General features: G+C 48.6%; 1 protein-coding gene across 1 annotated transcript in view; it reads left to right on the top strand.

The window, feature by feature from the left end:
• Nucleotides 1-6,980: 6,980 nt before the first annotated feature.
• PLPP4 (phospholipid phosphatase 4) overlaps nt 6,981-27,294 on the top strand; it is a 108,667-nt gene continuing 88,353 nt past the window's right edge. Inside the window, exon 1 of the mRNA XM_029081570.2 lies at nt 6,981-7,045. Within this exon, the coding sequence (XP_028937403.1) occupies nt 6,990-7,045 (56 nt within the window). The 5' untranslated portion in view covers nt 6,981-6,989. The remainder of the gene's footprint in view (nt 7,046-27,294) is intronic.

Genomic DNA, 27,294 nt, shown 5'->3' with positions numbered 1-27,294 from the left:
GAACCTCGATATCGTCTAATTCACCACTGACCCCTTGTACTTGTCCTTCCTCTGACTTGTAATTTTCTGTCCCTTCATTTATGACAGGACACCAATCCCCCCACCTTCAAAGCCTTATTAAATCACATCTCCTCCGGGACGCCTTCTTTTACTTCACCCTCATTTCCCCTAATCCCTCTCCCTTCTGCATCATCTACGCATTTGGATCTGTACCCTTTAAACACTCGATGTTTATTCACCTTCCCCCACCCCCAAATCCATAATTTGTTTTAATGTCTGTCTCCCCTTTAGACTGGAAGTTCCCAGTGGGCAGGGAACATGTCTGCCGGCTTTGTTGAAATGTCCTCTCCCAAGCACTTAGTACAGCACTCCGCACATAATAAGTAGATGCCAGTGATTGATTGCTCCGTTAACATCTGCCCGGTGATCATTTTCTCTTCTAAAGGAGACGGGGCCATGGCGACTTCTCCGTCCTTTTATACTGTGGCCTGGCAACTCTTCTGACTGCAGACCTACCCTGCCCATCTTCACCTTAGTCTGGATTGGGTATTAGAGAGGGGAAGGTGTTAGCCAGTGTGATGAGGGAAAATGACTGCTTGGATGACAGGTGCTAGCAAGTGTGAGAAGGGTTTATTAGGCTGCAGGACCTTAGGAAGCCGTCCCAGCTGGTGTTAGCAGTTGAGGGGCATGAGGGAATTTGAGTCTTATTAGCATATGTAACAGAGAAGGGTGCCCAAGAATGAAAGAACAGAGGTGCTAAATGAGTAAGAAGGGGAGGGAATATAGTCAGAGCGAGGGGAGATAACTGGAGAAGAATCAATCAGTTGTATTTATTGAGCGCTTCTTATGTGCTGAGCGCTGCACTAAGTACTTGGTAGAGTACAATACAATAGAATTAGCAGACCCGTTCCCTGCCCGTAATGAATTTACAGTCTGGAGGGGGAGGGAGACAATATAATAATAATAATAATAATGATGATATTTGTTCAATGCTTACTATGTGCCAAGCACTGTTCTAAGCATTGGGGGAGATACAAGGTAATCAGGTTGTCCCACGTGGGGTTTACAGTCTTCATCCCCATTTTACAGATGAGGTAACTGAGGCACAGAGAAGTTAAGTGACTTGCCCAGAGTCACACAGCTGACAAGTGGCAGAACCAGGATTAGAATCCATCACCTCTTACTCCCAAACCCGGAGATGACTAGGGGAGACAAGCTGTAGCCCAGAAATCTTTTCTTTCTAAAGGATAGTTCACCACATCCCCTGAACAACCGACCCTGAGGCTACCATACTTAAAAGGAGCCTGGCCCATCTGTCTATGACATTGCCTCTCTCCAATTTTCAAGCAGTCCCTCCTTGAAGGGTTCTCAAACAGTCATTTCCAGGATGAGGGGCCCTCGGAACAGAACATTCTCCCTCTCACTTGGCCGCCTGATTTCCCCCTATTGTCATTCAGCCCACAGAGCCTCGGCTTGCCTGATGTGTGTGCCGGGAAAGAGAAAGCAGACAAGTCCCAGCACGTGAGACTCTCCAAGACAGTGACCAGATTGTGGACAGGGTATACATGAGGGCAGGGCCAGCCATGGGCTTGATCAGAGAGGAGTTGAAGGGGGCATTGGCCGAGGGAGAGAAGAGCAGCGAAGAGAAAGACTATAATAACTGTGGAATGAGAGAAGGGGAGATACACTGAAATAGGCACATCAGTGTGTGCATGCGTGTGCTCACAGATACACATTCCCTCTAGACTGTTAACACGTTGTGGGCAGGGACTGTGCCTACCAACTCGGTTATATTGTCCTCTCCTAAGCGCTTTTTACAGTGCTCTGCACAGAGTAAGGGCTCAGTAAATACGGTTGACCGACCGATCGGGCGAGAGGCCTCCCTGCAGCTTTTCCAGCAGGATTCCACTCATCAGGGCTGGGCCTCTCCTGCCTCCCGTGGAAAAAATCGGGTTTTCTGTCTGCTGAGAAGGGGTGGGGGTAGAGGTGGGCACAGTCCCAGCATCCAGGACGGATGCAGCGAGGGCACACTAGCAGCAGAGAGCAGTACCGCCCAGCGCAAGGAGCGGAACGACCGCACGGCAGATAACGGGAATGTTGGGGAGGGGAGGGAAGGGGTACCTCATCCCCACCACTGCCAGGCTGTCGGCTACAGCTCCCTCTGCCATTTCCATCGCAGCTGACAGAGGAAGGAAAAGCAGCAGCAGTCGCAGGGACGCTGGGTCGCAGCAGGAGAGGCTGCCAGCCTTCCACTACCTGCCGCTGCTCGGTTCCCGCTAGCCATTTCCTCGCCACAGTGGACGCCACTACCGCGCCGGCCAAAAGTAGGACTCTCCAGGAGTCCCACCTAGCCCAGAGGGCCTGATGAACACAGGGGCTCATGGGGTTGGAGTCCAGGGCCTCGCCCTCGAGAGATACAGAAGCACCCCCTCCCTCCCTTAATTACAGTAATCCTGCTAAAGTACCACCATGGCTGGTGTCGCTGTCATTCAAGCTTCCACTGCCCCAAGCACTTAGGACAGTGCTCTGTACGTAGTAAGTGCTCAATAAATACCATCCGTCGACTGGTCGATTGGCACCTTCCGCCTTCATTTACGGCCACCCCCACCAAGGCCTGCTCATCTTCCATCCTCACCGGGCTGCCTCTGGCATCCGCCCGCTCTTGCCATCATCTTGCCACTGCTGCTCCCACACCCTGACCTTCATTCAATAGTATTTATCGAGAGCTTACTGAGCACGGAGCACTATACTAAATGTTTGGGAGAGTACATTACGACAATCCCTGCCCATAATGAGCTTACAGTCTAGAGGAGGGGTGACAGACATTAATATAAAAAAAAATTACAGAAATGTACATAAGTGCCATGGGGCTGGAGGGGGATGACAAAAGGGAGCAAGTCAGGGCGACAGAGAAGGGAGTGGGAGATGAAGAAAAGTGGGGCTTAGGAAAGCCCTCCTAGGGGAGATGTGCTTTCAATAAGGCACTGAAGGTGGGGAGAATAATAGTCTGTCGGATTTGAGGAGGGAGGGCGTTCCAGGCCAGAGGCGAGACGTGGGCCATGCGCCAGTGGCAAGATAGGCGAGAACGAGGAACAGAGAGAAGGGTAGCATTAGAGGAGCGAAGTGTGCCGGCTGGGTCACAGAAGGAGAGTAGCAAGGTGAGGTAGGAGGGGGTTCAGTGATGGAATGTTTTAAAGCCAATGGTGAGGAGCTTTTTGTGTGATGTGGAGGTGGATGGACAACCACTGGAGTTTTTTGAGGAGTGGGGTGAGATGTCCTGAACGTTTTTGTAGAGAAATGATCTGTGCAGCGGAGTGAAATATGGACTGGAGTAGGGAGAGGCAGGAGGCTGGGAGGTCAGCAAAGAGGCTGATGCAATAATCCAGGTAGGATAGGATGAGTGATTTGCATTAATGTGGTGGCAAGATGGAGAAGAAAGGGTGGATTTTAGCGATGTTGTGAAGATGGGACAGAAAGGATTTAGTGATGGATTGAATATGAAGGTTGAATGAGAGAGAGGAGCCAAGGATAAAGCCAAGGTTAGGGGCTCGGGATGGGAAAGTCACAGGGAGGACAGAGTTTGGGTGAAAGGCAGAGGAGGAATCCGAGAAGGAGAACGAGAATGAATGGGCACAAAGATAAGAAGAGAACCAGGAGAGGACAGAGTCAGTTGAAGCCAAGGTTGGATAACGATTCCTGGAGAAGGGGGTGGTCCACACCGTCGAAGGCAGTTTAGAGGTTGAGAAGGATTAGGATGGAGTAGAGGCTGTTGGATATGGCAAGAAGGAGATCACTGGTGACCATTGAGAGGGTGGTTTCTGTGGAGTGAAGGTGACGAAAGCCAGATAGGAGGGGGTCAAGGAGAGACTTATAGGAGAGGAATTTTAGGCTACCAGCACCGTTGATGTATCTGGAGCCAGGGAAGGGGTGTGTGTGTGTTGCGGGGGAAGAGGGTATGTCATGAGGTGATTATGCAATCATGCCATACCAACAGGGTCACCTGGAAGGAACCCTATTCGGATGGATTGATTGATAATATGTGTCACGGGTCACATGGGGATGCCACAAGGCAGGCGAACCCCAGGCCTGAGCTTCTGAAAACAAGGCCCTAGTAGTCAGATTTCTGATTGGGAGACAGAGATTTAGGGCCATCTTGCCATACCAGAACGTGGGGCTCGGCTATAGCTGTGCCACAGTCTGAGGCGCACAGAACCAGTTTGGGCTGGCACAATGCTGAGCCCCATTTTGATGCCCCCCCCGAGCCCTTCCATCACGACCATTTTGGAGCTGTGATGGGTACAGAAGAAAAAGGGGGGTACGGGGCCTGTGGCTGGTGGTGTGGTGCACAGAACCCGGGATAACTGCCCCAGCGTTGGCTCCCACCCGCTCGGGGAGGTGTTTCAAGAGCAATCCATCACTCAAGTGCCTGCCCGACATGGCTGTTTGCAGCAGCTGGCTTCACCATCAGGAGTGGTGCTGGCTGGAAGTGGGCCTGGGCATCACGTACTCATTCTGTCCTCGGGGGCCTGAAGGGAGTAGGCACAAGCTGGAAGATGGGTCACCAATTTTGGCCAGGACCTCTGGTCTGTGCAGGCCTTGGGTGAGTGGAGATAGGTAGGTAATAGCTGCCCTTGAGGCTCATAGAGTAGAAGGAAAAGAGAAATGGGAGCAACCTGGGATCTCTTTGGATATTTCTGCCCATTTGGAGTTTACAAGGTGGAGGAAGGTAGGAGAGAAGAACTGAATAGGGTAGAGGGTAGAAATAAAGAGGTAAGGACACTCCAGATCCCATCTCCCTTTTCCTGAGCTGATGCAAAGTTCTGAGAGGATTTGAGTACGCACTGTACCGCATTCAGTAAGAACTCAATAAATAGTCTTGATTGACTGATGGAATCCTCTAAGGATATATCTCTTCTCCCTCCAACCTTTACTTATAAAAGCCTGGTGAAGGAGGAAGGGAGGGAGCCAGCAGACACAGGGTCCTATTTGAGACTGAAGGCAGAAGGAGAGAGAGGTAAGAAAGAAGGAGGTGAGGGTGGGAGGGAGGGGGATGTAATAAGGAAGAATGGGTGGGATGGGGGGACATGAGGTAGAAGGAGCTGGTTAAGTGTTAAGTCCTCAAGAAGGGGGAGGTGATTCCTCGGTGATAAGGCAGAAGGAGGCATTGATAGGATGGAAAGAACTGAGGTGACAAGGCGGTGATAAGGAGAAAGGAGAGGTGATAAGCGGTGTTAAGATGGAAGGAGAGGGAGGTGATAAGTAATGATCGGCAGGTAAAGAAGTAGTGACTAGGCAGAAGGGGTGGGAGAAGTGATAGGAAAGAAGGAGTGAGAGAGGGGAGGTGATAAGGCAGAAGGAGTTGGGGGAGGGAGAAAGCTGGGGAGAGGGGAGGTGGTAAAGCTGAAGGGGGGAAAGTGATTAGGCGGAAGAAAAGGGGGACGAGGTGATAAGGAGAGTGGGAGGTAAGAAACAGGAGGAAAGTTGGGGAGATGAGATGGAAGGAGAATAGCAGGTGAGAAGTCGCATGGCCTAGTGGATAGAGCACGGGCCTGGGAGGCAGAGGCACTTGAGTTACAATCCCGACTCTGCCACTTGTCTCCTGTGTGACCTCGGACGAGTCGCTTCGCTTCTCAGCGCCTCAGTTCTCTCATCTGCAAAATGGGGGTTAAGACTGCGAGTCCTCTATGGGACGGGGCTCGCGTCCGCCCTAATTATTTTGTCTCTACACCCCAGCGCTTAGAATAGTGCCTGGCACATGGGGAGGTGACAAGGTGGAAGGAGCGGGGGAAGGAGAAAAGGGAGAAGACTGAAGTAGTGGGTCCTGGCTCCCGGGGGAGAATATCTGGGGGGCACCCAGGCGCCTAGAGTGGTTGCAGGACCACCCAAGTCGGACGAAGCGGAGATGCCCTGCCCGGCCCCGCCCTACGGAGGGAGCAGAGGGTTAAGGAGGGTCGCCCCCCGCCTCTCTCTGTGTCTCTCTCTGTGTCTCTCTGTCTCTTGCAGCTGGGGGCTGGCCGCGGGGACCAGGAGGAGGTTGGGAGAGTGTCCCCGGGGAGACGGCTGGAGCGGGCAGGGGTTGGGCGCAGGGCAGGAGTGGAAGCTAGTTGTGGGTGTCGTGTTGGGGGGTGGGGGAGGGCGAGGGGTCCCCGCATCTGGACCAGGCGGGTCCGGGCGGGGGGCTTGCCGGGGCGTCCGGAAAGGAGGAGAAGGAGAGAAGGAGGATGAGGAGGAGAAGGGAGAGGAGGAGGATGAGGAGGGGGAGGCGGAGGAGAATGGGGAGGGGGAGGAGGAGGATGGGATGAGGAGGAGGAGAATGGGGAGCATAAGGAGGGGGAGGAAGGGAGGAGGGGGAGGAGGAGGAGCATCAGGACGGGAAGGAGGAGAAGGAGGGTTTCCCCCGTTTCCCAATTCGAGCTGGGGCGCGGAGGCTCCGTGGGTCGGTCTGTCGGTCTGTGTCTGTCCGGGCTGCGGGCGGGGCGGGGCGGGGCGGGGCGGGGCAGCCCGCCCTCCTCCCTCCCTCCCTTCCTTCCTTCCTTCCTCCCTTCCTTCCCGGGGGGCGGGCGTGTGGGCGCGGGGCGCCTCCGGGCCGGAGCTCAGCCCGCAGCGGGGGCCGGGGGGCGGGGGCCGGGGGGCATGGGCAGGGCCAGGGGCCGGGCCAGGGGGCAGGGGGCGGGCCGGGAGCGGGGCCGGAGCCTGCCGCCCCGCCGGCACTTTGGCCAGCCGGAGGCTTCGCCCTGACCTCTGGCCGCCTCCCGTCCCCGCCCATCCCGGCCCGGCCCGGCCCGGCCGGCGGCTGCCGGGGACCACCTCCCTTTCTGGCGGCGGAGATGGTCCCGTGGCGCTGAGACAGGGAGGCGCCGCTGCAAGGCGAGGAGGAGACGGCGGCGGCGGCGGCCGCCCTCTGCCCCCTGCCCCCTTGCCCCCCTGCCCCCTTGCCCCCCTGCCCCCTTGCCCCCCTGCCCCCCGCCCCCCGCCCCGCGGCGGGCACCATGCGGGAGCTGGCCGTCGAGGTGGCCGTCCGAGCGCTGCTCTTCGGGGTCTTCGTGTGAGTACCGGAGGGAGCTCCCCCACCACCCTCCCGCGCGGGGCCCCTTCACCCATCGCCATCCATTCGTGCATCCATTCGGTCGTATTTATTGAGCGCTTCCCACTGGACCGAGCGCTCGGAATGGACAATTCGGCAGCAGCTGGAGACGATCGCTGCCCAACGACGGGTCCGCAGTCTAGATGTGTGTGTCTGTCTGGGTGTGTGTCTCCGCTCCCGCGTGTGTGCCACTGGGCATCCCTCTGTGTGTGTGTGTGTGTGTGTGTGTGTGTGTGTGTCTGTAAGGGCGCTAGGATGGAACCTTTTGGTTCCCCTCGTGTTCACGGGCTTCCCTCTTCGTCCTTTCTTTTGATCTCTAACCTCCCGAGTGCCTGGGGGGGGGGGGGGAGGCTGGGGGAGGAGGAGATGTGTGTGCATCTGAGTGTGTGTGTGTGTGTGTGCTCCCCGGTTTCGTGCTCGGCCCGGCTGAGCTGCTGCGCTTCGCCGCTGACCCAGATCGGCCGGTTCGGGGTCGGGGTCGAGGTCGGGGCAGGGATCGGGGTCGGGATCGGGACCGAGGACGAGCCGCTTTCTGCCCCTCCGCCGCCGCCCGAAAGCCGCCCCTGCTGACTTGAAACGCAGATTTTAAGTTTGGCTCTCCAGTCCGCCCGTGCGGGCATCCCGACCAGACGCACCGTCCGTGCATCGGTGCCAGGCGGGCCATGTGGGCCACGTCTGCCTGGTCGCCGAGTCCCCTGCCTGGGGGGTCGCAGAAACCCAGCGCCCCACCAAGACCCCCCGGCCCGACCCCCAGCCTGGCCGGCCCGAGAGGTCGGGGGTCCGGCCGGGCGGCTCTTCTTTTTTTTCTCCTCCTCCTCCTCCTCCTCCTCCTTCTCCTCCTCTTCCTCCACCTGCGGCAGCCCGGCCGAACGAGCGCTACCTCAATCCCAGCTCTGCGGGGCCTGCCCGGCTTCCCCACCAAGAAAAAAAAAAACAAGAAAAAAAGAGTGTATTGCAACAACAGGAATCTCCTTCCATCCTCCGTTTGATGAACCCGCGTTAGGTCCTGCCCGCGCCCCGATTTAATCATCGGGGCCGTGGGAGATCCGTCTACACCCTTTCGGCCCCCCAAAAAGTCCCGGCAGCGATTCCTGCAGTATTTCCCTCTTTCTTTTCTCCTGCGCTCTTGCAGCCTCCCCTCTCTGCACACCCGTAAACGCTCAGATACGATCGATCGTTCAAAGGTTCAATCGATCAACTAATTTCTGGAGTTTTATAACGTTCAGGGTCGACGGGACTTACGGAAATCTCGGTCATTCGTTCGTTCGTCCAGTCGTATTTATTGAGCGCTCACTGTGTGCCGGGCACCGTACTGAGCGCTTGGAAAGTACGATAGAGCAATAAAGAGAGAGGATCCCTGCCCCAGACAGGCTTGGGCTGGGAAGTTCCGTGTAAAAACGATCACTTAATCAGTAGACTGTATTGAGCACCAAACATTTGCACCGAGCGCATGGGTGATTGCAAAAGCACGACCCAAAACCCCGTTCCCTGTCCCTCGGGGATTTGCAATCTAACGGGGGACGTAGAGGGGTGTCCCTACTTTCCGCGAAGCGTTGGAAAAATCGTTTCTCTGGCTGCCATTGGGCGCATTTTCGGATGGCAAGAAAATGCTTCGTCCCGTCCCTGGCCTTAACTCGATCAGGGGTCGCGGGATCCCTACATTCTCCCTTCTTCCGTTTAAACAGTGGTATTATTCACAGGGCCCGATGATGCAGAAGATGTGTGAACAGGTGGTTCTTGTGTGCATTCCAGCTGCGGGGAGATTTTCTTCGTCCTCTGCTTTTTCTCACCTTTCTTGGCATTGGCGGTACCGTGCTTGCAGATCGCGGGTCAAAGAGGGGTCCCCTCTTCCCAAACTTACTTAACTGGGTTGCGATACACGGAAAGGATGAAAAAGGGGCAGCTCGGGTCATTTGGCCCCCCCGGTTACTAGTTTCCTAATCCATCAATGTGATCTTTGCCCGGATTGCTAAGGACGAAAAGCGTGGCATTAACGCACAGTCTTTAAAGTTCATGTGTTCTTACCTTCACTGCGTTGTGATCTTCCATAGCGTAGCGATAGAGTAAATAGGTCGGATTTTAACTGTCATACGATTTTTATCTAGTTCCTGTCTCATTTGGAGAAGCGGCGTGGCTCAGTGGCAAGAGCCCGGGCTTGGGAGTCAGAGGTCATGGGTTCTAATTACTGCTCCGCCGCTTGTCAGCCGTGTGACTTTGGGCAAGTCACTTAACTTCTCTGTGCCTCGCTGCTCTCATCTGTAAAATGGGGATTAAGACTGTGAGCCCCACTTGGGACCACCTGATCACCTTGTCCCCCAGCGCTTAGAACAGTGCTTTTCACATAGGAAGCGCTTAACAAATACCGTCATCATCATCTGGAAGTTTGAAGCGTCTGTTAAATTTTACCTCTGAAGATTTCCCCCATCCCACTGCAGCAGTGGATACGCTCCGGTGAATTTTTCTTAGTGGAGGGAATTGTTACGATGCCATTTCATGTTATTGTGGCTTTGGTATTCCAATAACCAATGGAAAATTTTAGCATAACCCCCATGTCTCCTCGTGGCTATAAAAGTCATGCATATTTCTGATCTTAGAATCATTCAACCCTCATGCTCTTGCCGTCAGGGAGTTAACTTCCCAAAAGACTGAGTATTTCAGAGCGGTTATCTTTGGTGATAATAGATCGATTGAAGTTATTCAGCTTTATTTCAAAGAATTTATTTTACGGTCTGGTATCTTACCTTTCAAACACCATCTCTTATTGCTTAAAACCTTTTTGTCCTCTCCTACTGTTCTGGGGTAAGGGAGGGAGAGATTAACCCTACTTGTGTGAAAACCGGTGGGGAGGAAGCTGTGTCCCTCCTACTTAGACTGTGAGCCCCATGTTGGACAGGGACTCTGATCTGATTAACCTGTATCTACCCCAGTGCTTAAAACAGTGCTCGACAGTGCTTAAGAAATATCACTCTTAAGTAATACTAACAATGATAATAAAGGTATTAAGTGCTTACTGTGTGTCAAGCCCTGATAAACAGGTTGGGCAGAGTCCTTGACCTCTTGTTATGGTTTATTATTTTGAGAAGCTCACACAAGTATAAATCCTAGTCTCCCTTCATCGTACATGAATCCTCTGTGAAAATCTGTCAGTGTCTAGTTTTACAGGGAAAGGTGGCTCTGGATAGTGCCTATCCCTTCCCTGGCTGCCCACCGGACTCGAGACTGACTCCCCAGGCTCCTTCCCGACGTCGAATGGGACAAGGCAGTGCATGCTCCCACCACAGAATCCGTGGCTCTGCTCATCGAGTACGCCCCGCAGCTCATAAAGGTATCTTCTGCCTGTGAGTGGCAAGGGGGCAAAGGATTGGCAAGATGTATCCGGCACGCCCATTACGATGGGCTAGTGGAAGTCTGTGGGCAAGTAAGAATTCGAGCAGCAACAAAAAAACTGGGTTAGGGATTATTCTGTACTCTTCTTCGGGTTCTGGCCACTTGCCGCTTTCAGTAACTCTGCTGTTTGGGCACTGTAAAGGAAAAGCTGGAGAATAGTTTGCCAGGCTAATAACAATAATGATAATGGCATGGGTTGAGCACTTACCATGAGCCAAGCGCTGTACTAAAGAACCCAGCTGGATACGAGATAACCAGCCAGGGCACAATCCCTGTCCCATTCAGGGTTCCCAGCCTAAGGAGAAAGAGCAGGTATTGAACCCCTACCTTCAGATGCGGAAACTGAGGCATGGAGAAGTTAAGTGACTTGCCCAAGATCACACTGCATCGAGTCGTGGAGCCAGGATTAGAACCCAAGTCCTCTGACTCCCTTTCCCATGCTCCTTCTACTAGGCCACACTACTCCCCATTGAATAATCTCTTTACACGAGGAGATAATTTGATATCCCAGCCAGATTAATTCTTAGCTTCCCCCTATTAAGTGGCCGATAAATGCCAGGGCCAGCAGGAGACTTGGTTGGGAGTAAAGCAGCCCATTTTACAAAGGTGAGCAAACAGGCATCAGGTCATACTGATGAATGTCAGTTTAAATCTCAACAATTAGACCCGAAGCTTCCACATCTAATGACCGATCCCTCGGTAATACATCCAGCGGCCCTTAGATATCTTTAAACCTCAAAACACAAACGAGCACAATTCCAATTTGTAGTTTGAAGCGTATTTCACTCCAGGGTCTAAATGTCAGGGAGCCCAGGATGATTTTTGAATGAGAGTCACATATCGCAAGGTGATGGGTTATGAGAGTATGGCCCATTTTGCTAATGGATTTCTTTGCTACTTTTACTAACAGATGATGAAGTCTATTTGTGAATTATCTCCAGATGATAGTAATTATAGGTCGTGCCGGCATGATTTTCTGTTGGTTTTTTGGTGGCCACCATCTTCAACAGATTTCATCCTTTAGAAATCTCATTTGCACACACTTGACATTTTAAGAGCTGTTTGGAAGTGGGTTTTTTTTCTTTGAAGTGGTGAACTAACACTAATACTAATTTTCTATTAACGGTTAATAGACCTCCATTATGGAAATAATCTTCTAAGGGAATTTTATAATTTGAATAGATTTTCATAAATCACGGATTAAGAACATACTCTCTGTGCATCTTGGTTTAATGAAATAATTTTGCTACCTTTCAAGGGGCAAAGTGCTGTTCTTTCTCCATCCCTCAGAGTCCCTCCTCATCTCTTTTCGAGATTTTAAAACTATTTTGGAAATTTTAAGCTGAAAAGTATATACTAATGCACAACCTATCCACATTCTGGGATTTGATGGTCATATTGTATATATTTTTCTTACCTTATTTATTTTGTTAATGAGATGTACATCACCTTGATTCTATTTATTGCTATTGTTTTAATGAGATGTACATCCCCTTGATTCTATTTATTGCTATTGTTTTTGTCTGTCTGTCTCCCCCAGTTAGACTGTAAGCCCATCAGTGGGCAGGGAATGTCTCTATCTGTTGCCTATTTGTACATTCCAAGCACTTAGTACAGTGCTCTGCACATAGTAAGCACTCAATAAATACTATTGAAGGAATATTCTTCTTGGTCAAGGTCCTCTTTTCCCAATTCTCACCACTGAGGCTCAGCCTACTGAAATATTTTTTTTCCAGGCTGACCTGATAAAGTTCTCTCTTTGGTTAGGGCTGCTGGTGAAGTTTATTCAATAATGTATTTGGAAAGATATGATTTTATGAAATTAAGAATTATAGGATTGCATCTTTTAAAGTAAGTCTTGGTAGTGTGTGAAATAAATAGTAGTTTGTCTCTGTTTTGCATGAAAGGAAGTAGTCCTACAATTCAGATGACAGCACACAGACTTCATAGACTGGTGTGACTAGACTTTGAGCTTGCCTGGATTAATTATAATGAAAGGTTGAAGATACTGAATTTATTGCACTAGAGAAAAGATGATCTCAAAAGGATTATTTGCTAGAGATTGGAGCCCAACGAGCCTCAGCCTCAATCAGTGGTATTTATTGAGCTCTTACTGTGTGTATAGAGCACTGTGCTAAGCATCTGGGAGAGTACAATACCTTCATCTGGAGCAGGACCTGAGGAAATGGATTGACACTTCAGCATGAGAGATTTAGGTTAGAAATAAACAATTTTGCATGGTGAAGGTGGTTACAGATTTGTGGGGAGGTTCAGTGTAGGAAATATTTTGGAGAAGAGTGCCAAAAAAAGTCACCAGCAATTTGGCATTCAGCTGGTGTTTTGGGACAGCCAACACAATTTCACGATCCAGGGCTGGGAGCTTTGTGGTTGAAATCTTGCCGTAAGTAGACCATCATGCCACATATTGCGGCACGACATGTGCCCCAAAGAGCCAAATTAAACCGCCTGGCACTTCTAGCCTAAGGAGAGGAAATGTGTCTACCTTCCCTGTGCTCTCCCAAAAGTTCATCCTCTAGACTCTAAGCTCGTTGTGGACAGGGAATGTGTCTGTTATATTGCACTCTCCCAGTCGGTTGACACGATCCCTGCCCTCAAGGAACTTAGAATCTAACAGACTCGCTCCTTTTGTGTGGCAGGAGGGCCACCTTGCTAATCATCTAGAACATGAAGCAGTGCTCAATAAATATGATTGATTGATTTGATAAATAAATACAATTTGATTGTAGGGGAGAGAAATACGATAGCAACAACAGTGACCATTTTTGTTGATCGGAAGAGTCATTCCTCCTTAGTCCACTCCAACAACTCTGCATCGGTCGACCGTCTGCGGGGTGTGAACCCCTCCACTTTCCAGCCTTCCATTATCCTCACTCCACCAGTGGGCTACCAGTCACTCTGCCCGATCCAGCCACTGGCACCTAGCCATCTTAGCAGAGCATGGTCTGCTGTTTTCCTATGACTGGTGTTCATATAATGCAACAGGAAGGAGAGTACTGGAAGCATTGAAAGGAATGCTGGCTGTATATAGCAAGTCTTAAACTTAGATGATACTCTTGTACTGCCTTGGTTCCAGTAAAGTAAGTCTAATGAATGCACATGAGAAATTTGTAGACATTTCCTTATAGTACTAGTCAGTCAATTAATTGTATTTATTGGGCTCCTACTGTGTGCAGAACACTGTACTAAGCCCTTGGGAGAGTACAATATAACAGACACATTCCCTACCCACAGTGAGCTTACAATCAAGAGGGGGAGACAGACTTTAATATAAATTATGAAAGTGCTGTGGGTCTGAGTGCAGGGGGAGAGATGAATAAAAAGAGCAAGTCAGGGAGACGTAGAAGGGGAATGTCAGAAAAGGAAAAGAGGACTTAGTCAAGGGAGGCCTCTTGGAGGAGTTGTGTCTGCAGTCAGGCTTTGAGGGTCGGGCAGAGTAATTGTCTGACACATATGAAGGTGGGCATTCCAAACCAGAAGCAGAATGGGGGCGAGAGGTCGGCGGCGAGATAGAAGAGATGGAGGAACAGGGAGAAGGTTGGCATCAGAGGAGATAAGTGTGCCGGCTGGGTTGTAGTAGGAGAGTAGCAAGGAGAGGTGGTGGTGGGGGCAAGGTGACTGAGCGTTTTGATAACGCTTATGTGCTTAACTCTGTGTGGAGCACTGTAGTGCTGAGTGCCAGGAGCAGATTTATTGAGAGATGAAATGCGACTGGAATCCGAAAGGGAACTCTGACTGAGTCCTTGGAAGAGTTGTAATAATGATAATAATAATAGTAGTAATAATAAAAACAATTGTGGTATTTGTTAAAGGCTTGCTATATGCACAGTACTCTACTAAACAAGCTCTACTAAACTAAACTAAACTAAACTCTACTAAAACTCTATTAAACTCTGGTAGGGTTAGTCCCTGACCCAAACTGGGCTCACAGACTGAGGGCAGGAAGAACAGGTATTTAATCCCCGTTTTAATAACAATAATAATTACTGTGGTATTTAAGTGCTTCCTATGTGCCAGGCACCTTACTAAGGAATTGGGATTAATACAAGATAATCAGATTGGACACAGTACCTGTCTCACAGGGGGTTCACAGCCTAAGTAGGAGGGGGAACAAGTATTGAATTTTATAGACGAGCGAGGCGCAGAGAAGTTATGTGACTTACCCCAGGTCACACAGCGGGCAAGTGGCAAAGCTGGGAGTAGAACCCAGGTCCTCTAACTCTGAGGCCTGTGCTCTTTTCACTAGGCCACATTGCTCTGATTTAAACATGTCTGCCAACAATACTTTAATCAGTTGTATAATTGAAAATAATACAAGTAAATTCAAGTAGAGGTTTCAAACCAATCAGTTTAATTAGGCATTAGAACTGTTTTGCTGTGCAGACCAGATAAAAACTGCCTGGTCCTGGGTCTTCTCCACTGTGTTCGAACAAAGCAAACGATAACTTCTGTCTTCCTGCTTCCCAAGTGCTTCGTGTGTAAAAGTCACCACGCTATTACCACTGCTCGATTCTTTTTTTTTGAATGGTATTTAAGCGTTTACCGTGTGCCAGACACTGTACTAAGTGTTGGGGCAGATACAGGCTAATGAGGTTGGACACAGTCCCTGTCCCACATGGGCCTCACAGTCTTATTCCCCAATTTACCGTCTAAGTTAACCAATGATCTTCTCACCAGATCTGATGGCCTCTACTCTATCCTAATCCTCCTAGACCTCTCAGCTGCCTTTGACACTTTAGACCCCCAGCTTCTCGTGGAAACATTATCCAACCTTTGTTCTCCGCCTATCTCTCTGACTGCTCCTTCTCTGTCTCTTGCTGGCTCCTCCTCTGCCTCCCACCCTCTGACAGTGGAGGGGGGGTCTCTCAGTACTCAGTTCTACGTCCCCTTCTATTCTCCTTCTACTCGCTTGGAGAACTCGTTTGCTCCTATTGCTTCAATTACCATCTCTGTGCGGATGATTCCCAAAACTACATCTGCAGCCCTGACCCCTCTCCTTCCCGGCAATATCACAATCTCACATTTCCTCCCGCCTTCAGGACATGTATACTTCGATGTCCTGCCATCACCTCAAATTAAATCTATCAAAATCTGAGCTCCTTATCTTCCCACGCAAACCCTGTCCTCCTACTGTCTTTCCCATCACTGTAGACAACACGATTATCCTCCCTGTTTCACAAGCCCGTAACCTTGACGTTGTCCTCGACTCGTCTCTCTCATTCCACCCACTTATTCAATCTGTCATCAAATCCTGTTGGTTTTACCTTCACAACATTGCTAAATTCTGTCCTTTCCTCTCTATTTCAACTGCAACCGTGCCGATCCAAGCACTTATCCTTTCCCGCCTCGTCTGCCGCTTCTGCCTCCTCACTGACCTCCCGGCCTCCTGTCTGTTCCTGCTCCAGTCCATGCTTCACTCTGTTGCACAAATCATTCCTCAACAAAAATGTTCAGTCCATATCTCCCCACTCCTCAAGAACCTCCAGTGGTTGCCCATCCACCTCCACAACAAACAGATACTCTGTACCGTTGGCTTTAAAGCACTCAATCAGCTTGCCCCATCCTGCCTCGCCTCACTGATCTCTTGCTACATCCCAGTCTGCACACTATGCTCCTCTAGTGTCTGCTTACTCACTGTGCCCTGACCTCATCTATCTCGCTGCCAACCCCTTTCCCACATCCTCCCCCTAGCCCAGAACTCCTGCCCCCCTCATATATGCCAGACCACCACTCTCTCCACCTTCAAAGGTCACATCTCCAAGAGCTTTCCCCGATTAAGTCCTCTTTTCCCAAACTTGCTCTCCCTTCTGCGTTGTGTCTGCACTTGGATCTGTGCCCTTTGGATATTTGATGTTCGTTCCACCCCCAACCCCGCAACACTTATACCTTTAAATTATGTTATAAATTATGTATTCATAATAAAGTCTGTCTCCCCATCTAGCTCATTATGGTCAGGGAATGCGTCTGCTAATTCTGTTGTACTCTACTCTCTCAAGAGCTTAGTACAGTGTTCTGCACATAGTAAGTACTCAATAGGTACTGCTGATTGATTTACAGATGAAAAAAGTGAGGACCAGAGAAGTTACATGACTTGGCCAAGGTCACACAGCAGATAAGTGGCAGAGCTGGGATTAGAACCCATGTCCTTCTGTCTCCCAGGCCCATGCTTTATCCACTAGGTCACTAGAGCATGCTGCTTCTTCCTCACCCCAAAGTTATAGCCCCAAGTCCCTATTTTCATTTATGCCCCCAACCTGACGGTAAATGCCCACTGCTTTTATTTCCTGTCACCTCTCCCCTGGGTCTTTCCCTCCCTTTGGCAATCTGAAGCTTTTTCTCTTTCCACTCTCGGAAAGTGAGCCTGCCAAAGTCTCTTGAGACTTCCATATTGGCCTCAATTCGGAGGGCCCTACTCTCTGCTAATCCTTCTTGTTCTCCCACCTGCCTTTAATCCCTGTTGACCAGTTCTTCCATCCCAAAACTCTTTCTACCTTTGGTTTTTGCAGACAGAGAACTCTTCTGGTTCTCTTCTTCTGATAGCTCTCTTTCCTCCTTTGTCAGCTACTCATTCCCTCCTCAACCTATTACTCTGGGGGTCACATAGTTCCATAATATTGGTAGTAGTGTTGTGTGGTACTTTTCCAAGCACTTAGTAGGATGTCCTGCACACACCAAGTGTTCAATAATTACTATCGATTAATTGATAGTATTTATTAAGTGCTCATTGGGTGCAGAGCACCATACTAAATTCTGGGAAAGATTGCCCAGGTGGGAATTAGACACGGTCCCCGTCACTTCACAATCTAAAAGGGACTCACTTGGTTTTCTACCCTTCTTATCAGACTCTCTCTCCCTCCAGGAGCTCATCCGTTCAATTTACTGAGCCCTTACTGTCTTCAGAGCAGTGTAATATGCTCTTGGGAGAGTTCAATCTAACAGAGTTGCTTAGACCTGTTCCCAGCCCACGAAGAGTTAACGTTTGTTCGGTTTTAGCAGCTCTATGTAGGTGGCTACCAAATCCAAATCTGCAGCCCTATTCTTTCACCTGCTTTGCAGTTCATTCATTCATTCATTCATTCATTCATTCATTCATTCATTCATTCATTCATTCATACTCATTGAGTGCTTACTGTGTTCAGAGCATTGTACTAAGTGCTTGGAAAGTACGCTTCAGCAACAGATAGAGACAATTCCTGACCAGTAATGGACTCACAGTCGAGAAGGGGGGAGACAAATCAAAACAAGTAAACAGGCATCAATAGCATCAAGATGAATAAATAGAATTATAGATATATGCACATCATTAATAAAATAAATAGAATAATATGTACATATATATACAAGTGCCTTGGGGCAGGGAGGGGGATAGAGTAGAGGGAGCCAGTTGTGGCGATGGGGAGGGGAGGAGGAGCAGAGGAAAAGGGGGGCTCAGTCTGGGAAGGCTTCCTGGAGGAGGTGAGCTTTCAATAGGGCTTTGGAGGGGGGAAGTGTGCTAGTTTGGCGGACGTTGGGAGGGAGGCCATTCCAAGCCAGAGGTAGGACGTGGGCCAGGGGTTGACGGCAGGACAGGTGAGAACGAGGCACGATGAGAATTAGCACCAGAGGAGTGGAGCGTGTGGACTGGGCTGTAGAAGGAGAGAAGGGAGGTGAGGTAAGAGGGAACAAGGTGATGGAGAGCTTTGAAACCAATGGTGAGGAGTTTTTGCTTGATACGGAGGTTGATAGGCAACCACTGGAGATTTTTGAAGAGGGCGTGTGACATTCCCAGAGTGTTTCTGTAGAAAGATACTCCGGGCAACAGAGTGAAGTATAGACTGAAGTGGGGAGAGACAACAGGTTGGGAGATCACTTACCTCTCTTCCCGCCTCCTGGGTCAGTCCACCTAGATGTTCTGTTGTCCCCTTAAATTCACTAGGCGCAAAACAGAATTCCTCTTCAAGAACTTGGTACAGTGTTCAACACACAGTAAGAGCTCAATAAATACGATTGAATGCCATAACGCAGCTACTCCTCTCCACTTTCTTATCACTCCCCTCTGGGTCCTCTTGGAAGCTGGTGGTATTGCTATCATCTTTGACTTTATGCTACCTCTCACCTTCCATAGTCAACATGTATATAGTGGGACACTGATGACCCTTGTAGAAGTTTCCCCCCCGGAGATTTTTTTTTATTAAAAAAGGATAGATTTCTGTCTGTTTATTATGGCACGGGGTCTTGGCAGTTAATTTTTGGCTTCACAGCACTATCAGGACTCTTGTGGACTTGATGTGAATTCTCACAAGGTATTAAAAAAAGCAGACAGGCATTCTTTTCTGCGACGTAGTCTAGGACATGTTTAAGATCTTGCTAGGCCTACCTCCGTGGCACATCTCCTTGTAATCAGTTTCCTTGACAGTACAGTGCTTATTCTTTATCACACGTCTGGGTCCATGTCCAGGTCTCTGTCTCTACAAGTGGATCTGGGTGAAAGGGACAACAGTCACCAGGTCGTAAAGCAAATGAACAATAACCAAGTGATCAGTAGATTTACTGGTTGGGCCAGCATTTGAGTTTCTAATACAGAGTCACTCTTAATTGGTTCTTGGAGGAATGGAGTTGTGTTATCCCGGAAGTGAATGTGTAATTTGGACCCACCTGCTTCACTCAATTTTTCTCTGCTTGTCCCTTGGAGCAGCTGTCTGAATTTATATGTACATAAAGTTTTTGATAATGTACATTCTTTGCCTATCTCTGGTTCCTTATTCTCACGTCCTGTTATGGAAAACGTCCTGTTGTTCAAAATTCAGAGGTTTTTCCAAAGAGCCTTGGGTTGTCTCTCATTTTGACAGCCATTTCCTATTAAAATCCAGTCTTAAGAGACTGTAGGAAAAATTCCTCTTACCTTTGTGACCTCGACAGACAGCCGAGGGGCCCAATATAGAGCCCCAGTAGGAAAAAAAATGACTGGCTCAGAAGGAATGAATAATAAACAGAGCCAACCATGCACAAAAAATGTTGTTTTTACACGTTCCACAGTAACATGTGAAGCAGCTTGGCATAGTGGCTAGAGCCCGGGCCTGGGAGTCAGAAGATCATGGGTTCTAATCCCAACTCTCCCATTTGTCTGCTCTGTGAGTTTGGACAAGTCACTTAACTTCTCTGTGCTTCAGTTACCTCATCTGTAAAATGGAGATAATAATAATAGTATTTGTTAAGCGCTTACTATGTGGTAAGCACTGTTCTAAGCGCTGCGGTAGATACAAGCTAATCTGGTTGTCCTACGTGGGGCTCGCAGTCTTAATCCCCATTTTACAGATGAGGTAACTGAGGCATGGAGAAGTGAAGTGACTTGCCCAAAGTCACACCGCTGACAAGTGGTGGACCTGGGATTAGAACCCACGACCTCCGTCTCCCAAGCCTGGGGTCTTTCCACTAAACCATGCTGCTTCTTAATGCAGCATCGAGACTGCAGGATCTAATGCAGGATCAAGACTGTGAGCCCCATGTGGGTCAGGGACCGTGTCCTACCCGATTTGCATGTATCCATCCCAGCGCTTAGTACAGCGCCTGGCACATGGTAACCGCTTAACAAACACCCTAATTAATTTAATTGTATAATCTCTAGCTTGTAGTCATTGTTTCCTAGAAGAATAAGACAGGTGAAACTCGGCACTGATTATTTTCAGCAGATAAGTTTCAATAGAACCACTTAGGATTGCATTCTGTCCCTATGTATGTCTCTGAGAGATGCCCCCCAGAAAAAGTGATGGGGTGATCTGCAGAAATGCTGCCCGGAGGGGCCCTTCAGGGTGAGCAGGGTGGAGCACTGTCTGTTTTGAGCCATTTTGAAAAGAACAGAGGGTCCGTAAGCTGTTGCTTAGTTGCATATTGGCTGGCTAACGGGAACCTAGGCAGAATGCCAAAGGCCAGGAAAGTCATTAAACTATTTACAAAGAAATTTCAAGCCTCCACCACTCTCCATCAGCAACTGTATATACTGCTCTGACACAGTCCCCGTTTTTTTAGCCTGTGCAATGAAGGGTGAATGTGTAAAGGTGACGCCGTAGTGGATCTACCGCTCTCATGCATAGTTGTCCACCCTCATGGGCTCTCGTAATGCCCTTTGGCTCTGCTGACCTCTCTTAGAGGTCTTCTACAAAAGCAACTCAACCTATCTGCCCATATCATTCTGACTTTGTTGAGCAGCAGGGAGCAGGGTATTTGGGATGCCTTTTTTTAAAAATGGAACTTACTGAATTACTAAGCAATAGGGTAGATCAAAGAATCAATTTTATATATTAAGTGCTTCTTTTGTGCAGGGCACTGACTAGTGCTTGGGAGAGTACGATGCAACAGAATTAGTGAACACGTTCCCTGCCCATAACGAGCTGACAGTCTAGAGGGGGAGACAGACATTAATATAAGCAAATAATTTATAATGTATAATTTATATGTGCATAGGTGCTGTGGGGTTGAGGGTGGGGACAAATACCAAATGCCCAGAGGTCACAGATCTATGTGCACAGATGACGCCGAAGGGAAACCTAGCCGGGGAAGAGCAGTGACATGAGGTAAGATGGGGTGAGCTGATTTTTTTTAAGGTATTTATTAAGTGCTTACTATGTACTAAGCACTTTACTAAGTACTGAGTATATATAAGCTGATCAGGTTGGACACAGTCCATGTCACTCATGGGGCTCACAGTCTTAACTCCCCATTTTACAGATGAGGTAACTGAGGCACAGAGAAGTGAAGTGACACGCTCAAGGTCACACAGAAGACAGGTGGCAGAGCTGGGATTAGTACCCAGACTGCCAGGCCTGTGCTCTATTCACAAGGTCATGCTGACTGAGACCTTTAGCACCAAATGTTAAGGAGTTCAATGCAGAGGTGGATGGACAGCCATTGGGGGTTCTTGAGGAGTGGAGAAATGTTGTCTGAACTGTATCTGAGCTGATACAGTAATCAAGGTGGGCTAGGATAAGTGCTTGGATTAATGTGGTAGTAATTTGGATGGTAAGGAAACAGCAAATTTTAGCAGTGCTGTGGAGGTAGAATTGACACGATTTGGTGATAGATTCAGGATGGGGGTGGAATGAGTCGAGGACAATGCCGAGGTTACAGACTTGTGAGATAGGAAGGATAGTGGTATTATCTACAGTAATAGGAAAGACAGGGATTGTCTTTCCCTGCCTTTCACAGAGAAGCAGCGTGGCTCAGTGGAAAGATCATGGGCTTTGGAGTCAGAGGTCATGAATTCGACTCCCAGCTCTGCCACTTGTCAGCTCTGTGACTGTGGGCAAATCGCTTAACTTCTCTGTGCCTCAGTTACCTCATCTGTAAAATGGGGATTAAGACTGTGAGCCCCACGTGGGACAACCTGATTCCCCTGTGTCTACCCCAGCGCTTAGAACAGTGCTCTGCACATAGTAAGTGCTTAACAAATACCAACATTATTATTATTATTGGGAGAGAAGATGAGTTCGGTTTCGTTCATGCTTAGTCGAGGTATCAGTGGTACATCCAGGTAGAGATGTCCTGAAGGCAGGAGGATCTTTGAGATTGCCGGGATGGAAGGAGGTCAGGACTAGAGATGTGGATTTGGGAATCATCTGCAGAGAGACGGTAGTTGAAGCCATGGGACTGAATTAGTTCTCTGAGGGAGTGGGTGTAGACGAAGAATCAAAGGGGATGTAGAACTGAGCCTTGAGGGACCCCCACTGCCAGAAGGCGAGAGGCAGCAAAAGGAGTCAGAAAAAAAACTGAGAAGGAGCAGTCGGAGAGATAGGAGGAGAACCAGGAGACTGTTAGTGAAGCTAAAGTTAGATAATGAAGCAGCAAGGCCTAGTGGATAGAGCACAGGCTTGGGAGTCAGAAGGTCATGGGTTCTAATTCCGACTCCATCACTTGTCTGCTGCGTGACCTTGGGCAAATCACTTCACTTCTCTGTCCCTCAGTTCCCTCCTCTGTAAAATGGGGATTGAGTGTGAGCCCCATGAGGGACTGTGTTCAAACGGATTTGCTTGTATCCACCCCAGCGCTTAGAACAGTGCCTGGCACATAATAAGTGCTTAACAAATACCGTAATTATTATTACAATGTTTTCAGGAGAAATGGGTTGCCCACAGTGTCAAAAGCGCCTGAGAGATTGAGGAGGATTAGGATGGAGTTGAGCCCGTTGAATTTGGTGAGAAGGAGGTCATTGGTTACCTTAGAGCAGTTTCTGTGAAGTGAAGGGGGCGGAGGCCAGATTAGAGGAGATCTAAGAGGGAATTGGAGGAGCGGAAGTGGAGACGGTGGACGCAGACAACTCTCTCTCACTGCTGCTGTCCCCTACCTGGAGAGAGCAGCAGAGAAGACTGTCATGTAGGTTTCAATGATAGTGAGAAGGAACAGTGATTGGTTCAGGAACAGGTCAATAATGAAGGAAGGGAAGCTTCCCCATGATGGAGCCGGGGTTACACTGGCCACACTTGGCTGGGGCTGTAGGGAGGGAATGAGGGGTGGGAAATGTGCAAGGCATAGGAAGGGATTAGTACAGTGCTCTGTGCACAGTAAGCGCTCAATAAATACGATTGAATGAATGAATGGGGCAGCGCTGGGGTAAGAGGACTCGGGGTAGCGAAGAGGACTGGTGAGGGGTTGGATGCGAGTGAACTGCTTATATACATTTCTGCTTCCCTAGGCCGCACCACTTCCTTGGGTCTCTGCGATTCATCCCTGAAATATGGTCAGTTATTTTTTTCCAGCAAATGGTTTCTTTTTTCTGAATCTCGGGGCTGAAGGTAGGCATCGTTGAATATTATCTGCTTCAGAAGAGCAGATGCAATAGATCTCAGTTGTATCAGAAGTAACTTGATGAATTTATCCATGTTCTTGGGTGAATTAACCTGAAAATGTGAATCATTGTCTCTCCTTTTTCTCTCACAAATGAGCCAACTGCTTTAAATGAATCCAGTGGAATACTGCTTTTCAAAAAAGCTTGCTACTGCTGTGTCAGCGCTTAGAATTACTCCTGGAGGGCATTTTGCTGTTACCGAGGGTTTAAAATATTGTTGGGCAAAATTTAATTACATGGAGAGGATTGGAGGTAAAGCTTCCCATGAAGAGAAATTGTTTCCATTCTTTTTAAGTTTCTGATTTGGTTTTGGAGATAATGCCATGATTTTCCTAGTTTGCAGGCATAACCCAAATTCCTAAATATTGGTCTCCAGGCTCTTGACCATCTATAATAATAATAATGTTGATATTTGTTAAGCGCTTACTATGTGCAGAGCACTGTTCTAAGCACTGGGGTAGATACAGGGTAATCAAGTTGTCCCACGTGAGGTTCAAAGTTAATCCCCATTTTACAGATGAGGTAACTGAGGCACAGAGAAGTGAAGTGACTTGCCCACAGTCACACAGCTGACAAGTGGCAGAGCCGGGAGTCGAACCCATGACCTCTGACTCCGAAGCCCAGGCTCTTTCCACTGAGCCACACTCTTCTTGCCTTTCTGCTGCCTTCTCACCTCTCAAATTCACCTTCTACCTGTACCCTCCTTTTGATTGCCTTGCCTCTGATCCACTGCACGTTCCGTTTCCTCTCTATGGAATCTCCTCATCCTCAAATCCGCCAAACCACATCCCTCCCCTAAAACTTCCTAAAAAGTCAACTCTCCAAGGAAAACACTGATTCCTACTTTTCTGATCATGACATCCCATTAGCCACTGTTAGCAAGCTTAATGATTCATTTATTTATTTTTTACTTTTGTTTACTTTTTGTTTACTTTTGTTTTAATCAGCTCTGTCTTATGCTTTTCCTCTACTCCCCCAAGTTCTCAGTACAATGCTCTGCACACAGTAAGCTCTCAGTGAATATCATTCATTGAGTCCTATTGTATTGTTTCAAAAGAGAAGCAGCGTGGCTTAGTGGAAAGAGCACGGGCTTGGGAGTGAGAGGACGTGGGTTCTAATCCCGCTTCTGCCACTTTGCTGTGTGACCTTGGGCAAGCCACTTAACTTCTCTGTGCCTCAGTGACCTCATCTGTAAAATGGGGGTTAAGACTGTGAGCCCCACGTGGGACAACCTGATTACCTTGTATCTACCCCAGCGCTTAGAATGGTGCTAGGCACATAGTAAGCACTTAACAAATGCCATAATTATTATTATTATTTGTGTGTGCCTGTCTGTTCTATTAGATTACAAGCAAGTAGAGGGCAGGGATCATGACCTTGACTTGTAGTTATGGTCTCAAAGGCCAGTACAGTGCTTCGCCCACAGTAGATGCCCAGTTCAGTGCTCTGAACAGCACACTTGTTTGGCATCTAGCTCTAGTCTCATACACTTTTAATTATTTGTCCCCATTTAACGATAAACTCCTCAAGGGGAAGCCAGAGCCCGTGGCATTGCCGACCACCCTTAAAGGAGATGAAGGAGCCTTCAAACCTGAAGCGGCTCTGGGAAACTGCATGACCTAGTAGGTCTAGGAGTCAGAGAACCTGGATTCTAATTCCACCTCTGCCCCTTGCCTGCTGTATAATAACAATAATAATGCTGATATTTGTTAAGCGCTATGTGAGCAAGTCACTTAACTTCTCTGTGCCTCAGTTACTTCATCTGTACAATGGAGATTAACTGTGAGCCTCACGTGGGACAACCTGATTACCTTGTATCTACTCCAGGGCTTGGAACAGTGCTCTGCACCTAGTAAGTGCTTAACAAATACCAACATTATTATTATTATTATTACTATGTGCCAAGCACTGTTCTAAATGCTGGGGTAGATACCAGGTAATGAGGTTGTCCCCTGTAGGGCTCACAGTCTTAATCCCCATTTTCCAGGTGAGGTAACTGAGGCACGAAGAAGTGAAGTGACTTGACCAAAGTCACACAGCTGATAAGTGGCAGGGCCCAGATTAGAACCACGATCTCTGACTCCCACCTCAGTGCTCTTTCCACTAAACTAGGTGAGAAGCAGCTTGGGCAAGCCACTTAACTTCTCCAGGCTTCAGTTTCCTCATCAGTAAAATGAGGAGTCATTTTATCTGTTCTCTCCCTTACTGTGACTGTGAGCCTGATAAAGAACAGAACCCAACCTGATTATCTTGTAGCTATCCCAGTGCTTGGCACATAGTAAACACTTAACGTATAACACCATCATTAGTAACTTTGGCATCACTTGCTTACACTTTTCTGACACTCCTGTGACGAAAACAATTCTGAGCAAAGGTGAAGCAGCACTGCAGTCCTCAGAGTCGATCCGTTTTTCCAACGATCGTTCAGTCGTATTTATTGAGTGCTTACTGAGAGCAAAAACACTGTACTGAGCGCTTGAAAGAGTATCATATAACAATAAACAGGCACATTCCCTGTCCACAGTGAGCTTATACGATGACGTTAAGTGCTTAGTATGTGCAAAGCACTGTCCTAAGCCTTTGAGAGAACAACTGAGCAGAGTCTGCAGTAACTTCTCTACTGACTCTGAAAGCCTCCACCAGCCAGCTTGATGCCCGAAGAGTGTTGGGATTTAAAAGTAGGTTTCTCATGGGAGCGGCCTAACGGCTCAGAGAGGAATCATTTTCTACACCTGCATTTCTAACATTTTCTACCTCGCTTCTCCTGCCATCTCCATTTGCACTGCTTCTACCGAACCCTGACCTTTGAGCTGGGGGAGTGCTTCCCCTCACATCAAGCACCATCACCTCCCTCAGGAGTTCCACCATGGGATGTCATTCTTGGGCACCTGAAGGGAGTGTTGAGTTTGTCAGGTGTGTGCTAGTACATTTTCTCCATCTTCTTCAGATTCATCAGTCCATAGCGCATTGCTGATTCAAAGAAATGGGTCAGTCATAAATGTGTCTTACTGATAAGAATTATTGTGGTATTTAAATGCTTACTGTCTTCCATCTACTGTGTCCAGCACTCCGTAGCTACAGTAGTCAAACCAGATACAATCCCTGACCCATAGTCTGAAAGGGAGAGAAAACAGACATTTAAATCCCCCTTTTACAGCTGGGGTAAATGAGGCACAGATCAGTCGAGTGACTTATCCAGGTTCACATGGCGGGCAAATGGTGAAGCTGGGATTAGAATCCAGGTCTCCTGACTCCCAGGCCCCTGGCCTTTCCACTGGACTGTGCTGCTTCTTGTAGGTGTGTGTCTAGAATTCAGTCATCAGCATGTAGAAGTTCCCATATGGGTGATGCTGTTTGGGACTTCTGATGTTGTTCTCGGTCATTAAAAAAAGGGAGTGCTAAAAGTTTCCCAGATGTTCGGAATCATATTTCAAAAGTGGCTACCAGTTTCCTTATTGCGGTCTTGAGCTTGACAAGTGCTTAGTGTACAGCGCTCTGCACAAAGTAAGCACTCAGTCACTCATACTATCCCGCCTGGATTACTGCATCAACCTCCTTGCTGACCTCCCAGCCTCCTGTCTCTTCCCCACTCCAGTCCAAACTTCACTTCGCTGTCCAGATCATTTTTCTACAAAAACACTCAGGACATGCTTCCCCACTCCTCAAGAACCTCCTGTAGTTGCCCATCCACCTCCACATCAAACAAAAACTCCTCACCACTGGCTTTAAAACACTCAACCACCTTGCCCCCTTCTACCTCATCTCGCTAGTCTCCTATTACTACAGTTCAGACCACATGCTTCGCTCCTCTAATGCTAACCTTCTCACTGTGCCTCATTCTCATCTATCTCACCACCGAGCCCTCGCCCAGGTCCTGCCTCTGGCCTGGAACCCCCCCTCTCCTCAAATTCAGCTGACAATTACTCTCCCTCCCTTCCAAGCCTTACTGAAGGCACATCTCTTCCAAGAGGCCTTCCCTGACTAAGCC

The sequence above is a fragment of the Ornithorhynchus anatinus genome, chromosome 16 (assembly GCF_004115215.2).
Source record: "Ornithorhynchus anatinus isolate Pmale09 chromosome 16, mOrnAna1.pri.v4, whole genome shotgun sequence".
NCBI lineage: Eukaryota > Metazoa > Chordata > Mammalia > Monotremata > Ornithorhynchidae > Ornithorhynchus > Ornithorhynchus anatinus.
The sequence above is the reverse complement of the archived record's forward strand: the minus strand, read 5'-3'. Positions and strand labels throughout refer to the sequence as shown.